General features: G+C 41.8%; 1 protein-coding gene across 1 annotated transcript in view; it reads right to left on the reverse strand.

Annotated features, from left to right (window-relative positions):
- The window catches only part of KIF26A (kinesin family member 26A), a 176,823-nt gene that overhangs the window by 14,427 nt on the left and 143,697 nt on the right, over positions 1 to 18,699 (reverse strand). The window contains exons 6-10 of the mRNA XM_088455297.1: positions 9,867 to 10,076; positions 7,700 to 7,793; positions 6,925 to 7,187; positions 6,067 to 6,250; positions 1,865 to 2,024 (exon numbers count right to left, since the gene is read on the reverse strand). Coding sequence (XP_088311423.1) covers positions 1,865 to 2,024; positions 6,067 to 6,250; positions 6,925 to 7,187; positions 7,700 to 7,793; positions 9,867 to 10,076 — 911 coding nt within the window. The remainder of the gene's footprint in view (positions 1 to 1,864; positions 2,025 to 6,066; positions 6,251 to 6,924; positions 7,188 to 7,699; positions 7,794 to 9,866; positions 10,077 to 18,699) is intronic.

Genomic DNA, 18,699 nt, shown 5'->3' on the forward strand with positions numbered 1-18,699 from the left:
TAGCACCACCCCTGTTTTTGATTGGCCTGTAGCCGCCGTTCCACACCGCAGCGGTGGCCATCGAGGGGTGCAAACCATTGATGTTTCACCGTAGATGGTTTTTGTGCCATCGATGGTAACCACCGATGGACCCATCGATGGTGACCATCGATGGACACTCCTCCAAAGGCCATCCCAGGTAGCACCCTTGTATTAAAGGTTTCTTATTGCTGCATTTCGCTGCAATAAAGAATCTGTGATTGCTGGAATGCATTATTACTGAGCCACTGGGACAGAGGGTCTCATTCAGACCCGCTCGTGAGCGCAGGACGCTCGCAAGCGGGTCGATGGTACCCAAATGCGCATGCGCACGACGGAGGCTGCTCCGTCGTGCGCATGCGCGAGACCCGGCGAGCGACGGGGAAGCCGTCGCTCGGGGTCTCGCACCAAAGGGGGCGTGCTGTCGATGGTGAGTGACAGCATGCCCCCTTTGGTGGGCGTGCCGGGGCGTGGCTCCCCAGGCGGAGGCGTTCCCATGGGAACGCCTACCATCTGGGTCCGGCCCCACTGACATCACTAGTGATGTCAGTGGGAGTGATTTTGGCTCTGATAGAGCCAAAATCACTCCAGGGCTTGCGGTCACCGAGACCCTACCGCAGGGTCTCGTTGCAAGCCCGATGGTCGTGATGGTCTTGACCATCGCGACCATCATCATGGACGCTCGCATAAGCTGTGGGTGGTAACCCACAGCTATGCGAGCGTCCAAGAGGCCGCTCCAATATTAGGTAGGAGGGCCCTGATTCAGAGCGAGCGCTCTGGTCAGAGCGTCCGGCTCTGAATCACGCCCAGAGCTTTTACTTCCGCTGAGAACACTCTACATCCTCCTTCTGTGCCCCCTAGCCGGCATTGCCGGTACTGCATACGCACCAACAAATGTTTTGTGCAACCAGGCGTCACTGGGGAGGAATACTACGTATCCCTCTCCCAAAGAAATTTACGGTGAGTAGCCCGTAGGCTACAGTGGATAACGCCATCTGAAGATGGCTTAGCTATCGCGGGCAAGTTTGGTAAATTCAGCATTGAAGCAGCCCCATAGAAACCTCTCAAATATCTGCTCCAGGCCCCCGTGGATATATTCAGCGTATAATTAATATTTGCGAGTACTCCCTGAAAACAGATGTTTTCAGGGAATATCCCACAAATACGAGGCCCCAATGAATGGAAATAGGGTCTATCAGCTACCCTTACCTGCATACCCAGCAATTCCTAATCAGTTGTTTTATTATACAAAGCCAAAGCTCATTTGTTCAGAACAAACAAAACAGATCCATAAAGTTTGATTTTTAAATTTTTTTTTGTTATTATTCTATGTTTGTGCCAAACCAGACCTCATTTGTAAAAAGTTTGAATGTAATCCCAAGTAATCAGATGCTTGGGCCAATTCACTGTAATTTTGAATGACTTCGAGTCAGGGGACAGGAGGGAGCTCCTAAATTCTACAAGGGAAGGGCTGAGTATATTAAGGGCTCTACACCAAATATAATCAAGGCAAACAATACTGTATGTCAGTATTTCTCAAATCCGGACCTCGGGGACCTCTGACATTGCATGTTTTCCAGATGTCATTGATTGAGCACCAAGTGTATTCATTACTGACTGACACATTCTAAAAGATCCACAGATGGTACTTATTATTTCTCTCTGGATTCTGTGAGGAGACCTGGAAAATACACATTGTTTGTGTCTCTGAGGATCAGATTTGAGAAACACTGGGCCACATATGCAGTATAAAAAGCATACACACTTTGAGCCAGAGGCAACATGATGTTGTTTAGCAGAACAATAAAGCTTGATATACAATAGACATCTGGCATGCTGGGCTTACCTGTAGGGGATGTGCTTGGCACCATTCACAAGAGTCAATATGACGTTACCCAGAGCGTTGAGAGATAGGCAGAGACCACCTCCCGCATCGCGACTTTTGCTCAGCACTTTCTCACAACTCCCAAGGTCGATAAGGTGCAAACGACTGCGTCCCCCTGACACTGCAAAGGAAAAATAACATATTTATCATCTATTTCTTAAAGAGGTATCGCAGTTATGGATTTAAAGTGACAGAGCTATTTTCGAACATTACTCAAAGTTGTCAATGTGCAGTGACCCATGGCAACCAATCAGAAATGAGCTTTTATTGGTTTAGTCCAAGTTTGACAATGGAAGCAAATGTCTGATGGTTTGTGATGAGTTAGTGCAGATTTGCACCTTTTAGCAATGTTATTAACTGTTTATTAGTCCTTTAATTGTCCTTTTTGTTTGCTATTTTTATGTAAAATATTTATGACAATATATCACGGTATTACTGGTACTAAACATCACTTTTAATTATAGTTAGTGAGAACAATTATAAGCAATGTTTGCAGTACCGTAATATCGGGAAATGTGCACAGATGGGACATCGGGTTTAGTTGAATCTGCTCTAAAATAATCTGCTTGTATACCCTGCTTTATACATAGTTGTTCCATATGCTTAAATTAAAACAGCGCTTGGAGTTAGAGGCTAGATAAGTTCTAACAAGGACTAAACTTAACCCACAGGGTAAAGTATTGGCACTGTGAAAATGCCCTTACCCAGAAGTCCATGCTCTAGAAGAGGAGTGGTTTATTTGCACACTGGCCCTGATTCAGACCCATTCGCTAGTTACGGCCGCTCGCTCCCAGCATATGGAAATTCAGCTAAGTGACGTCAAGGCAGGCGATTGCACGGCAAGGCATAAGCATGCTCACTATGTCTTGGCGAGCGATCACTTTGTGTTTATAGACGCCCACCAGCCTGTCTTTAGCCGTCCACTAGCGTACGTCATCTCCAGGAAGTATATACAACCATCGGTACATCGGGAACCATCGGATCAGACAGCAGCGCTTGTTGTTGACTGTACCCTACCACAAGCACTGCGAGCAGCTCTGTGTAAAAATCTACCAGGTGACGTGTACTATGATGCTGCCTGTTAATCATGCTCGCCTCTGAAATGGTGTTGAAACAGTCAGGCACGCCTGCGTCCGCAACTCCACTCCCCCTTACTACTGCCCTGCCCCTGTTACCACCCACAAACAGCCTCTCCTGTCACTCATTCCACTGGGCTGTCCTGGCAGGGCGAGCGAGCACATTCTGATCGCTTGTACAAGTTTGCGCACGCACACTGCGAACTATACGCATGCGCAAATTAGCGAACATCATCTGCAACGACCGGCCGCTTGCTAGCAAACGGGTCTGAATCAGGTCCATAGTCCTCTAGCTTTACTAAAGAGATTAAAGTGGATCTGTCACAATGTTTTTCATTGGTATTTTAAGACTTTACTACAAAGCACTTTGACCATCATGTTGTTAGCGACAAGAAGTAATGTTCCTCTGTGACCCCACTCGCACAGAGCAATCTGATAGCTCAACTCAGAAGCCAAGTGGAGCTGTCAGCATAAAGAGCATTTCTGCATTGAAGTCTGAAGGAAACAATTCTGGGAGTAAGCACAGTGCATAAAGTAATTAAAAAAAAAGCCACATTAAGATAACTTATTCTATATATTTATTTTAGCTAACTATAGGGGCACAACACACTATGGGTCTGATCAGAGGTGGACACAGACTTTATGCACATGCTAATTCAAATTCCTCCCCTGGTGTACATCCGTGCGTCCAAATGTGCAAGCACTAAGACGACCACTTTCTGCCCCTGTACACACTGTAAATACCGATGGGTGCGTCTTCAAGTGCACCATCGGTTGCACCATTGAAATGTGTACCAGCCCTATGGCCGGTGCAGTTTCTCCATCCAAATCTGGCCTCCTGTGTGAGAGGTCGGGCGTCTGTGTATGCAACTACTACCATAACACGTCTAGAGTTGCAGGATCCGCAGTGGTATCCTAATCTCCTGGGATTCCAGCGGGGCTCCCCAAATTCTATAAATCCCACAGACACTATGAGAGGGTAGGCTAGCATGAATAAATGGCAAAGGAGAACATGGCGACAGACTCTTTCTAGCTCACTCTCAGGCATTTGCTAATTCATACCGACGTCTTTCACAAAATGAGCACAAATACATCTCAAGTTAAATTTGAAGTTCTAGGTAAAATACTAAATAATTGAAGTGAGATCAGGCTACGGTTGTTCAAAATTTGAACCCTCTAAGTATAAACACATTATTTCCCTTTGGTCACACTACTGGTGCATTGTTCAAGTCAATGCATCCACAGTACTGAAGCGATTCACAGATTGTATTGCCAACAATTTGTTGCTAGACTTTATATCTCTGGAGGAAAATGAAGCACTTGACCTTTCCATACTTCGCAGCCTTACATAGCCCAGCCATTATTTAAGCTTACAGTAACTTCCTTCCATTTTGTATTCCCCCTGCACAAATCAGTCTCCCAGAAACTGTATTTCTACTGTCAACAGTAGGAAGCCCCATTGTTTCCATGAACCTGCTAACAGCATTAACTTTATGTGCACCTGTAATACAATCCCATTCTATTCCTATATACAGCACAGCTCACATCTGCTCTAACAGTCCGTTTTCTTGTCCATTACAGTTGTTACCCTAAGTGATATTGGGCAAAGCACACCTTCACCCTGGTAAGGTTATATGTAATATGGGACAAGGTTCATAGTATGACTCAAGGGCATAATTCATCTACCATAAGTGCAGCTGCTTTGCGGACCGCAGCCCACCATCCCTACCAAAGCTCCAGGAGTGTCTTCCGCCATTGAGTTTTTATGGGAGCAGAGCCACCACGAGAAATTGTGGGCCCTGGTACTAGGCATGGCCCATGAGTATGGAGACATGGCAATGTTACGAATTTTCGTGTACCCTCTGTATATGTTGTTCTGCTGGAGGTGTTTAGCCACATTATTTTGGGGGCATGACTTTGCTTCTTGATAGGGCTGGGTCCCGGGCAGGCATGAACCCAGGTACTTTGTATCCACCCCTCCCCGTCTACTGCTCCCCATCACATTATACAGTGCCAATCATCATCTCCATACTAATACCAGCTTGCCTGACTAATATATTATACCACCATACCACCCTGTGCCGTCACATTTGTATCCAAACCGGCTGATACAAGTAGGTAGTAAGTATCGCATTACACTATACCGAAGCAGCCAGTGCCTACATAATAATATCAGAGTCCTCCTAATTATACAAAGTCTGTGTCTATAATGGGCAAACCCTAATTATACCAGCGTGGTCCATTCATTATGCCAATCTCTCTCATCCATATACCAGCTTTTTGCTTCCATCAGTGTACCATCTTGGGGGTCTATTCACTAAGCCTTGGAGAGAGATAAAATTGAGAAAGATAAGTCCCAGCCAATCAGCTCCTGTCATTTTTCAAACACAGCATGTAAACTGACAGCAGCTGACCGGCTGGAACTAATCTTTCTCCATTTTATCTCTCTCCAAGGCTTAGTAAATAGACCCATTGGTCTTATTTATTTTGCATGGGACAGAGGAAAAGTGTCCCAGGAAATGATAAGCAATTATTGACTGCTATAATGGTATGACCTAGAGGTCTATGTACTAAGCAGTGATAAGAGACAGAGTGAAAACTGGTAAGTGATAAGGTGCCAGCCAATCAGCTCCCAACTGTCATCTCACAGGCTGTGTTTGAAAAATGACAGTTGGGAGCTGATTGGCTGGCACCTTATCACAGACTTACCACTTTTCACTCTGTCTCTTATCACTGCTTAGTACATAGACCCCCCCAGTTTCATATCAAGGAAAATAGCACAATTTAAGGAAAAGTCTTGTGCCTCAGTGAAGACACATGGGGTTATATTTACTGAAGTGCGGGTATTTAGAAGTGGAGATGTTGCCCATAGCAACCAACCACATTTCAGCTATTATCTTCTAGAAGGTGCTAGATAAATAATAAGTAGAATCTGATTGGTTGCTATGGGCAACATCTCCACTTATAAAACCTGTACTTTAGTAAATATACCCCTAATTCTTAGCTCATTAGCATAGCTCTGAAGAGACAAAGGGTACTGTACACAGGAGTCTTGGTGTAACAGATGTTTGTGTGGACAATACGTACTTCCCCCTTTTCCGCTCTTTTCCATCCGATACTGGTATATGTGAAGTGTGAAAAGCATATGAGAATTCCTTCTATCTTCTTCATCACAATCCGCTTTACTAGTGCTTCTTGCAGCAATGGCAGCATCGAGGAAGTGAGCGGCTTTTTCTGCCGTTGGGGCTCTCAGCTCACTCTGGTTTTGAAGCTGAAAGCATGAAGAGAAAGAGAAACACATAATTAGGATACGGGTGTGCTTTCTTCCTGAACCGAGGAAATCCTGTGGGCAATCAGAAAACAAATATGTACACCGTGGGACAAGGGATTCTGGATTTCTAGACAAGCAAGAGTCTTATCAGGCCCGTAATGGGCAAACAATACAAAGACTCTAAACAAAAAGTCATAAATAGTCTAATATATATATATATATATATATATATATATATATATATATATATATATATATATATATTAGAGATGAGCGATTTGGTTTTCCTGTAAACCGAACACAGCCACACTTTGGAGTTCCGAATCAGAGAGGTTCAGGGTCCGAGTAGTACCGAGGAGAACCGAGTCTCGGCTTGGGTCTGATGTAAGTTTGGAACTCGGATTTCAAACTGGATCAAGGGTTTGGGATTGCAAGTAAACAAGTCCAAATTGCTAATTTTAGCTGTTTTATAAATTTTTAAGAAATGCAAAACCAACTATTGACCAGAACACTTGAGGATGGTTTGTTGAAACCAATGCATGGGGGTCCGCGCATATCTTTTATATATATATATATATATATATATATATATATGTAAATATATATATATATATATATATATATATGTATATATATATATGTATATATATATGATCCATACAGTGTCATTATACCTGAGTTCCACAAATTGGGTCTTCTCTTAGATATACTCCCGGGGACTGGCCATCTTGAAGGCTACCGGTAGCAACTTCAGCTAATAAATCCTTAAGCTTCTCGTCCTTGCCATAAATTTCCACAGCTGATACCCGGATCGAGAAGCGAGTTCCAGTCTTTTCTCTCCGCTCGTTGATTAATTTGAAAAGCCAGGAGATTGCACAGGGAATAATGCCAAGGCTTTGTGTAGAGGCATCTTTGCCAATCATCGTGTATGTCTTACCTAAAAAAAAAAAGCGGGGCTAGATTCTGATTGTCTCCTAACACAATGGGCTCATTTGTACGGTGTAAGCAGCCATTCATTGTCATACTGATTTCCAACTGTGAGCTAAAAATATGATGGATAGTTCCCAACAAGGTTCTGAAACGGCATTTCTGCTGCATAAAATCTGGAGTCATTGTCTCTCCAAGAATCTATTTACATGTGTGCACAAGGAATTGTTTGGAGAGAAAAGCAACAGATCTATCCCAAGCGTTCTTTTGCTTTTGTGTGTTCATAAAGTTTCAGCAATAGAAGAAAATGCCCAATAAGATCGAATAGATGAACTCGATTTATAGATAGTGCACATTTGGAAGCCTTGTAATTCATTTCAAAACTTTCCAGAAGAACTGTATTGAAGTTTTGTAACTAATTAAAAGCTATAATGTATTCTCTGGGTCTGCTGGACCAGAAACTGACAGCATGTAATTAATAGACTGACATAGTAATTAACTGTAACAAATCTGGGAGCTTACCAAGCTTGACATGACCAAAGCAAAATATGCACCCATCCGCGCCATTCACAACAGACTGGATCACTTCTGCAACCGTCCCGGAGCAAACTTCAGCCTACAAACATCCCACAGGAAACAAATAAGGTCACACTATACGTAATGTAACATAATATAATCTAAAGGAGCAAAATGATTTTCATCTATATCAACATTACCATTATGAGAAAGGAATTAAAGCTACACTACCACCTAGAAAAATCCTCCATAAGGTGCCACCTTCCCTAGCATTACTGTCACAGTCCTTGGTGACATACAAGGGTGAGGGGGTTGAACGAGGTTGGTCCTCATGCTCACACCAACCCCTAACCGGGGCCCCATCCCTTCCATCATCATCATTTAAAGGTGTTGACGACCATGAAGAGAAGGCACAAGAAGTGGTAGTTTGGCACAAAAACCAGTATGACTGTTGGCTCTCCGAGTTGTCCTATAGTGGCTGTTGGGAGATTAGGCTCTGACTTTACCTAGATAGAGATAATGTCAGAGCCCCCAAAAATTACACTTTCCACTTGCTCCCAGACTTCTCACTTAGGGCTCTATTTACTACAATCCGCATATTGAATGCGGACTGTAGTGTGATATTACCGAGTGAATTCACATTGCGAATTCAGGCAATATCACAGGGATTTACTATAAATCCCTTGCAGGGACAGAGCTTGCGATAAAGCTCTGTCCCTGCGGATCCCATCCGCACTCTAGTCGCGGTATTTTCGGAAAAAATACCGCGACTAAGAGCCCGCGCATGCGCCGACCCACCATCGCTGCTGCCCCCCCACCGGCGCTAAGCCCCGCCCCCCAGTGCTGAGCCCCGCCCCCGCGATCGCGGACCCCCGTGACCCCCCTCCCTTCATTACACTTACCTGCATCCTCCTGGCCTCCGGTGATCTTCTCAGGGCTTCCCGATCAGGTGATCTCCCATACTGCACTGGGGCCCGATCACCTGATGACCGGGCAGCAGTGCACTGTGGGAGACCAGCTGACCGGAGAGGAGCCATCACCGGAGGCCCGATCACCGGTCCCTGGATTCAGGTAAGTAAAAAAAAAATGTTTCATTTTTTTTTTCTTTTTTTTACAGCAATCAGCTTGCGGTCTATTTAGACCACATAGCTGATTACTGGTACCGGCTCCCGGCTCTGCTCTCCCCGTTAGAGCAGAGTGGGAGCCCGGTAACCGGGGGAGACCCTGGATAGCGCCACCTCCAGGTGGCGTTATTATCACAGGGCTTCCCCCGGTATTTTTTTACAATTTATTTTTAGTAACTCTGGTCGGATCACATTTCCCATTACAATTATGGGAAATGCGATCTGCTTTACTAAAAATAAGTGATACTAGGGGTTGGAGTAGAATTTTACTAATTCTACTCCAATTGCACTATAGTAACTACAGGTGAAAATAAAATAATGTGAAAAGGGTGTGAAAACACCTTTTTTCACTTTATTTTAGTAAAAATAATGTTAATAGGGATCTACTTACTAAGCAGTGTTACGAGACAGAGTGAAAAGTGATAAGAAAGTGATAAGGTGCCAGTCAATCAGCTCCCAACTGTCATTTTTCAAACACAGCCTGTGAGATGACAGTTGGGAGCTGATTGGCTGGCACCTTATCACTTTCTTATCACTTTTCACTCTGTCTCCTAACACTGCTTAGTAAATAGACCCCTTAATTTCCTATTGCAGTTACCTATGCAAAATTAATTAACCTTATATATAAACACTCTTCTCAACAATGAATGAATTTAACGCAAATAACTGCAATTTTAATTTAAACGGTAATGGACAATACTATAGGACGGTAGTTAGCATTGATGCATTACAGCACTGATGTCATGAGTTCAATTCCCAACCTGGCACTATCTGTTTGGAGTTTGTCTGTTTTCCCCATGTTTGCATGGGTTTCTTCCAGGTGCTCCGGTTTGCTTCCATACACCAAAAGCATACTGGTAGGTTTATTGGCTTCTGGCAAAATGAAGCCTAGTGATTGTGTACTTATGTTAGTTAATTTAAACTTTGGGAGCAGAGCATTGCGTACCAAGTGGAATCTGAAATATTTAATGACACTAGGTGCTGGTAATTAATATCTTAATGTTAATTTTGGTCAGGAAGAGCCACAAACTCTTTCCACTGTGACTTACCTGCGAAGCATCTTGCGGAAACACTGAATCAAAGGCAAACATCTTTGGGGCAGCTACACCGGCTCTCCTGTGGCCTGACATGGAAGGGCCACAAGTGGATGGGTCGTAAAGGGTGATTTGTTTTTTCCGTGGGTCAACTTTTAAAAAAGACATTGATTCAGATGTGTCATGACTTCCTTGCAAGGGACAGATCCTCACCATTACCTTCACCTGAAATGGAAAAATAACATACATATTGTTACAGTTAATTATCAGTCACTAATTACATAAAATAGTAGCTTCTATATATAGATTTCATTGCCTCATTACCATAATGTTCCACTGGCACAATATACTAATTAAGAACAAATGGTTCGGAGAGATGAGCGGAACTGAGATGGGGGATGATATGAAACCATAAAACAAAAAATGTCACTCTCCATATAAAAAGCTACAAGTCAGTCTCTGAGCCAAGGTCATCGAATTACAATTTTAACATAGTTATGATCTGAATTTTATGAATTACATTAAATCGGGAAGGGTCAGAGTACCTGAGCGATGGACCTGTGCAGTCGTTTTACCATAGCACATGATAAGAGGCAATGTTTGTACAAGGCTTTATCCTGATTCATAACCATATTTGACTTACTCAGATGTTTTCCTAGCTGCGGTAGTTATATTGCTGCCTGTTTATTAATAAAGATCACAAAGCATACAAATATAGAAGCTCATCTGATATTAACCATTATTGGTTTAACTTTGCATTAGGCCAGCGACAGGCAACCTGATACACTTCAATGTCGGCTTTATTGGCCCTCTGACCTTCAAAAAGGACGGCACATTACCAATAAACTCAGTAACCCAAAATAAAATATTTAATTAAAGAAAGAGACACCTCTCTTTAATAACAGTTCAGCAGGTATGTTATACAAGAGTTACAACCTACAACAGAGAAAACTTACAAGGAAAGCAATGGATCCACAGGTGAAAGCTCAGAGAGGTGCTGGCGGTCCTCCTGTTGCTTATCACACCATTAGGATGATCAAAGATAACAGCTGATTGCTGGTTGCTATTGGTTACTGTGCAGTTTGCACTGGGAGGAGGAGAGACATTTATGAGAACTGATATAAGGTAAAGGTGACGCTGCCTGTCGTAACCAGATTCTGATGTTTTGTTACTATGGGCTACAGCAACTTTTAGTTTTGCATCAGGTTTTATAAGTCCATCCCCAGTGTTTAACTTTTCAGAATAAAAGTCCTATGAATTGATACATCTATTACTGACTGGCGGCGAGGCAGACTGACGGGCATTGTGACTTAATTTAGATGATGGAGTCATTTGGGGTCATCTATTTAAAAAAATTAACACGTAAGCCAACTAAAGACATGAAAAAATAAAAATTTATATGTTTACGGAGGCTTTAAAGTAACCCACATTTTACACAATTAGAGAAATTGTCATTTATAAGGTCAAAGATAGCCTGCAATCTCGTCTTCGATAGCCCGTAGCGAAAGCACTGTACCCTATGCTATATAAAGGATCTAAATAGACTCTATCATATGGGAGAAGAAAAAAAAAGAGTTGTTGAACCTGCATGCAGCATGTGGTCAGGAAATTGAATGTACAGAATCCCTCAAGTGTATTTTAAGAATGAGGATGAAAGCTCCAGTTAAAGAAAGAATTCCACCTCCATCCGATTTACATCTGCTGGGGAATCATTTTCTATAGCACTCACATCTAAGTAGCCAATTATTTTCTCACTTGTATTAGTGTGTCACTAAAAGGAGTTATGTGAACTGAATTTAATCTAAAAAAAAAATTGGGCTGGATGTAAAATCTAAGAGAATAAATGTTTTTTTTGTTTTGTTTTTTTTACTTTATTGCTCGTTAACAAAATATGAAAAATGTTGGTTGAAAAAGAATATGTGTCTCTCTACATCCAGCTTCCCCTGATGTACTTCCCATCCAGCATTCGTTTGGCTGGATGCATAATAAGGGAGAGATTTTCTGTATACTCCTTGCCTGGGGGCTTAACCTCTGGCAACACAGCAAATGAGAAAATGGAAAGTGGGGGGGTTGGAGAGGTACAGGACAAACAAAGAATAACTAGGTAGTGATTATCTGTAATGGTTATTACCTGGGTGTGAAAGGTTTATTATGCCCAGTTTAATAGAAGGTCTATGTAACCCCTACCGTGCAAACATGTTGCCTCAATAGATTACCAGGACAAAAAAAAAAAGATTTTGAAATCTAGAATTTTGGGCTTCTTGGATTAAATCGCACTGTACATAAATTCTAGTAGTTCTTCCTTTCTTTAAATTTAGATATGCTTGTATACTGCAGCATTTTTTACATCATTCAGAGTATCACATCAGGGTGGGAACTTCAATTAATATCAAACATACACAACATTTTATATATGATAATTTTTCTTGGCTAGTATACACAAGGGACCATAGCCTCATATCTCTTGTATTTTATGACTTAGTTGTGAAGACACGAAATCCATTTCAAGCATCTTCTATATACATATAATTACTTGCTTTTTACTTGGAGAGACCTAGATACCTCCCAACAGCCCATCTGGTGCCTGTTAATATATGCAGGATTAACCTCCAAGAGTGCAAGAGCTGATTTGCATTGGAACACTTTATCTTGTAAAGACTAGGTATATAACACAGGTCACGGTATACATCCAAGCTATACATCACAGGATGTGGTTCTGTATATATAACAGAACACAGTATACATCACAGAACAAAGTATACATCACAGGATGTGGTATACATCAAAGAAACAAATTATACATCACAGGATGCAGTGTACATCTCAGAACAAAGTATACATCACAGAATGTGGTATACATCACAGAACAAAGTATACATCACAGGATGTGGTAAACATCAAAGAAACAAATTATACATCACAGGATGCGCTATACATCTCAGAACAAAGTATACATCACAGGATGTGGTATACATCACAGAACAAAGTATACATCACAGGATGTGGTATACATCAAAGAAACAAATTATACATCACAGGATGCGGTATACATCACAGAACAAAAATATACATCACAGGATGTGGTATACATCACAGGATGTGGTATACATCACAGGATGTGGTATACATCACAGAACAAAGTATACATCACAGGATGTGGTATACATCAAAGAAACAAATTATACATCACAGGATGCGGTATACATCTCAGAACAAAGTATACATCACAGAATGCGGTATACATCACAGAACAAAGTATACATCACTGGATGTGGTATACATCACAGAACAAATTATACATCACATGATGTGGTATACATCACAGAACAAATTATACATCACAGGATGTGGTATACGTCACAGAATAAATTATACATCACAGGACGTGTTATACATCACAGAACAAAGTATACATCACAGGACATGGTATACATCACAGAACAAATTATACATCACAGGATGTGGTATACATCACAGAACAAATTATACATCACAGGATGTGGTATTCATCACAGAACAAATTATACATCACAGGATGTGGTATACATCACAGGATGTGGTATACATCACAGAACAAATTATACATCACAGGATGTGGTATACATCACAGGATGTGGTATACATCACAGAACAAATTATACATCACAGGATGTGGTATACATCACAGAACAAATTATACATCACAGGATGTGGTATACATCACAGGATGCGGTATACATCACAGAACAAATTATACATCACAGGATGTGGTATACATCACAGGATGTGGTATACATCACAGGATGTGGTATACATCACAGAACAAAGTATACATCACATGATGTGGTATGCATCAAAGAAACAAATTATACATCACAGGATGCGGTATACATCACAGAACAAAGTATACATCACAGAATGCGGTATACATCACAGAACAAAGTATACATCACTGGATGTGGTATACATCACAGAACAAATTATACATCACAGGATGTGGCATACATCACAGAACAAATTATACATCACAGGATGTGGTATACGTCACAGAACAAATTATACATCACAGGACGTGTTATACATCACAGAACAAAGTATACATCACAGGACATGGTATACATCACAGAACAAATTATACATCACAGGATGTGGTATATGTCACAGAACAAATTATACATCACAGGACGTGTTATACATCACAGAACAAAGTATACATCACAGGATGTGGTATACATCACAGAACAAAGTATACATCACAGGACATGGTATACATCACAGAACAAATTATACATCACAGGATGCGGTATACATCACAGATCAAGGTATATGTCACAGAATAAGTTATCCATCACAGGACAAGTTATACATCACAGGATAAGTTATACATCACAGGGCAAGGTATGCATCACAGCTTAAGACAAGGTATACATCACAGGATAAGGTATATATGACAGGACAAGGTATACAACACAGGTCAAGGTATACATCACAAGATAAGGTATATGTCACAGCCCAAGACAAGGTATACATCACAGGACAAGGTATACCTCACAGCCCAAGACAACAGCACACCTCACAGGATAATGTATATATTACAGGACAACGATCCCTTCTCTTCTATCACATTGCAGGGATGGAATAGCAGTGCTAAGAAATTATAATCATCGGGTCTAAGACCAGATAATAAATATGCCCCTTAATGGAAAGCCACGTGAGGTCCTAAGGCCCCCTGTTGCCTATCACTGCCCAGGTTACTTCTCCTGAATATTGGTCAAACACACAATATGGCAATCGCCACTGTAAGTCATGAGAAACCTTTAAGAGACAGACGGGTACATTATAAGAGCTTTCCATAGAATAAATTAGTAGCACTTGTTAGAACATGCCACTTGATTACTGCAGAACAGTCACATACTGCAGGATGTATGACCCGCTGCTCTGAAGTTGCAGGCTAAGTGTAGACCTCCTGTAATTACAACTTCTCCCAGGAGGGTGAAGGTGAAATTAATTTCCTGGGCGGTGTGGGAAATAGCAGATCGGTAATGGTTTTCTCCCATTAGACAGGATAATGCATTGCGCTGCAAGTCTAAGAATTCCGGATCCAAGAGATTTTTAAAATGCTAGCCATAACAATTTCACTGCTTCACAGAGGGCTATCCCTGGCAGCTTATTGTCTGAGATGAGAAAGATATTCTGAGGACAATGTAGAGTTTCATCTGTCATAATTTGATTAAAACAGGCGACAATGTGTAAACGAGGGAAGCAGTCAGTGGTTATTTCACTATATTTGGAGTCAGCTTAATATTGTCTCAGTTTACTGGTATTTTTTTGTTTTCTTTCATATAATTATGCATTATTTGTATACATTTATAAAGCACGGGCCTTCCATTTCTAATTCATGATAAGGCGGCTTTATGGGAAGAGCAAAGGGGTCTATTCACTAAGCACTGGAGAGAGATAAAATGGAGAGAGCTAAGTCCCAGGCAATCAGCTCCTAACTGCGATTTTTCAAACGCAGCCTGTAAACTGACAGTTAGGAGCTGATTGGCTGGCACTTATGGTTCTCCATTTTATCTCTCTCCTAAGGCTTAGTGAATAGACCGCTTACGTAAGCTGTGGACAAGGAAAGAGAGCATGCAGGCAACGGTGGTGCGCTGATGTAATAAAATCAGGGTCACTGGTTAAATAAAAGGGGGTCAATAGGGAAACCTGAAAATTTTGTTTCAGATGTATTTATTTTTTTTACACAGAATAGATTTTGGCACTCAGCTGATTTGACCCCATGGCCCATGCAACTGAGGATGGATGTTAAGATTATAAGATCTAGACTGTTTATATTTCCATTTCAGCGCGTGTGACGGGAAAAGGTGCACTGTTTGTAATGGGGTTTTAATCCTCTTTACTTTTTACACAGATTTCCCTAAATACATTGGCGTAGGCTACACTGTCGTAAAAGCTGTATTTCACCATTATATTTCTATTTGGTATTGTACAGGTGGGTTATTGATGTTGGAGTAATTACAGGTAATGGACACCTCCTTCATAAGATTAATTATGAATACTTGAAATTTCTTTATTGGTTGGTTGGTTGGTTGATTGTCTGATTGGTTGGATGGTTGGTTGGTTGGTTGGTTGGTTGGTTGACTGGTTGGTTGGTTGGTTGGTTGGATAGATGGGTGAGGATAGACAGGATGTCTCCTCGAAACCCCAGTGTCTGGGAATAGTAAACTTGGAGCTCACCCTCCTTATGCTGGGCATATATTGCTCAATTATTGGCCCGATTATTGTATTGCTGCTACTGAGCAGTAATTATCAGTCTGCCAGACATGCAAAATCGTCCAGCATGTCTGGGAGATCCGATAATTGGTGCTCCGATTTCTGTTATCTGACATGTTCACAGGCTGAAAGCATCTAATATCGCTGCCATAATTTGACATTGTAAGGCAACGATATTGGATGTCGTCAGCATGTCACATAATTGGTCTGTCGGTCAAAAAAGACATTTTAATCTCAAGATAACTACATTACTGTAGTTGGCAATCCCAGAGAGGTAAAAAAAAATGGTTGCTACCATCAGAGATAAGTGATCTCTAAACTGAGGACATACACAGAATTAACGATATATTTTTATGGTACCAATCCCATACTGTATCTGCCGTCATAGCACAGGATTGGTCTGATAAAAAGTTCAGTCGCAGTTTCTCCAGTGGGACTAAGTGGTCTATTTATGCTAGGGGACAGTGGGCAGATGTCCTGCCGAAATTTACCACACTGGGGCTAATCTTCCATCCCTAGCATGGTAAAAAGATTTTTGCTCCAGCAGAAAGTAAAATAATGGTAATAATCGTAGCGATATTTTGTGAAAATATTCAAGCCCATATAGCAATTATTGCTAAATAGGGACCTTTGTAAATATATCAGTATGGGCGGGATGTACTAAAGGAAAAATGTGGTAAAAAAACAGTTTTCGGGGATTTTACCTCATTTCCATATGTACTAAGCCCTGGCCACCCTTTTTTCGGCATGGGGGTTACGTCAGAAAAACCTGGCGTTACCCTATAGAAGCCTATGGGCTTCTTACTGCACCCCGCTCTCCACGGTTCGCCGCTGCCTCCACCGCCCCCCCCCCCCGTTTCCCAGCACTGGCCCCTACTCACCTGCACTCCATTGTCGCCGGCCCGCGCTCCTCCTCGGTCATCCTCCTTCTCTTAAACTTCTTCCGGGTGCAGGAAGGAGGAGGAGGAGCCCGGGGCTTCCTGCACATGTGACCAGCAGGAAGCTCCTGGGGCTTGGAGGGGACAGGGTCCCACGGAGACCCCGTCACCCGCCGTCGGCTATTTCGCAAAGGGCAGCTCTTATCGCAAGAGCTGTCCTTTGCGATACTAATCGCATATGTTAGTACATATGCGATTAGTAAGGTTGAGGTGACTGGCGGAATGGTCACTGCAACCTTAGTACATCCCGCCCTATGTGTTTTGTAAAGGAGTACTACACTCTTGTCAGGGGCATTTTAAGACAGGTGGTGGCCCATGTGCAGCCTCTGTTTGGACCACCTTCTCTCTGGCAGCGCAGTAGACACTGGCTGCATGGGTCCCAGGAAAATGGCGCCTGCGCCTTGTTCCTGGGGACATCTTTTCTGCGCATGCATGAGTTACTGGGGAAAATAGCCGCCACCATTTTCCCTGTGATTTTTGCTGCTCTGCGCATGGGCCCAGCATTGCATAGCAGCAGTCTGGAGACTGCAGAAAGGTAAGTATGACTAAATATTGGTGCAGGGTGTGTGGTGTGGGCCCCCCTGGATCTATTATAGATACACCCAGACTCTGCTATTCAAAACGGATTTGGATGGTATGTTTAAGTTGATAACATTCCGCCTGCATGCAAACAAATCCACAATTGCCCTCCTGGCTAATTTTAGTAAAATATATCTTTTGTTTAAAACACACAAAAAAATGTAATCCAATATTGCTGCTAACAGTCACTTCTGACCAAAATAATAGAGAAAAAAATATCACTGCTTATTTCTTTGTCCAGAAGAATAACTATTTAGACGGCGCGTCTAATAAGGCTCTTATTGTGTAGGACACATTTTTTTTCCCTCCATCAGAAGCGCATTATAAAAGCTTTCATAAAAAGTCACATTACCTCTTTCCTTATGTGCCGCTGCAGCAGAATAGGCTAATGGCGTACAATGCTCTCTTTCCGCTGCGGCAGTGATATGAATTGGAAAAGGCAGTCCTAGAAACTAAGTGAGCCTTAAAATAAATGAAATTGCTGCTTCAAAAGTGTATGTGCATTGTTGGTGACAGATTCAAGGCTGAACGTCTATAAAAGCTGCATGAAGTTCGTCTGGCTCTCCCCTTCCGCTATTCAGAAAGCTTCATTTATTTATTTCTGTCAACCTTGAAATATTTCAGAGGTGTACGGTTAAAAGTCACTCAGAGACTGTACTCCAAAGGACTAATTAAAATCCATTTTGATTTGGCTCTGCTTTTTGGATAGGGCCAACAACAAAGATGTTTGGCAGTTATTCAGTCATATTTGTAAGCACAGAAATTTGATGTTATAGCCTAATTCTGCTGTTATTAAAAGTCATGTATTTTCAGTGACAGTCGCCAGATGAGCTAGTCAGGCACTTGGTCAAAAAAAAAAATGTCAATATGTTACGAGAGGCAATCTCCAGGTTACTGGTATTATGGTGTAAGGCATTTATCATATACATGTGAATCTTTTTTTTGTCTAGGGTAAAACGATAATTTCCAACATTTCAAAAACCTAAATCTGGACATATATAAGCACCACCCATGATCTGTCAAAATCACACCTGGATGGGTCCAAATCATGCCCTGAATATATATATATATATATA

This window comes from Taudactylus pleione, unplaced genomic scaffold, assembly GCF_031769625.1.
Source record: "Taudactylus pleione unplaced genomic scaffold, aTauple2 ptg000652l, whole genome shotgun sequence".
Classification (NCBI taxonomy): domain Eukaryota; kingdom Metazoa; phylum Chordata; class Amphibia; order Anura; family Myobatrachidae; genus Taudactylus; species Taudactylus pleione.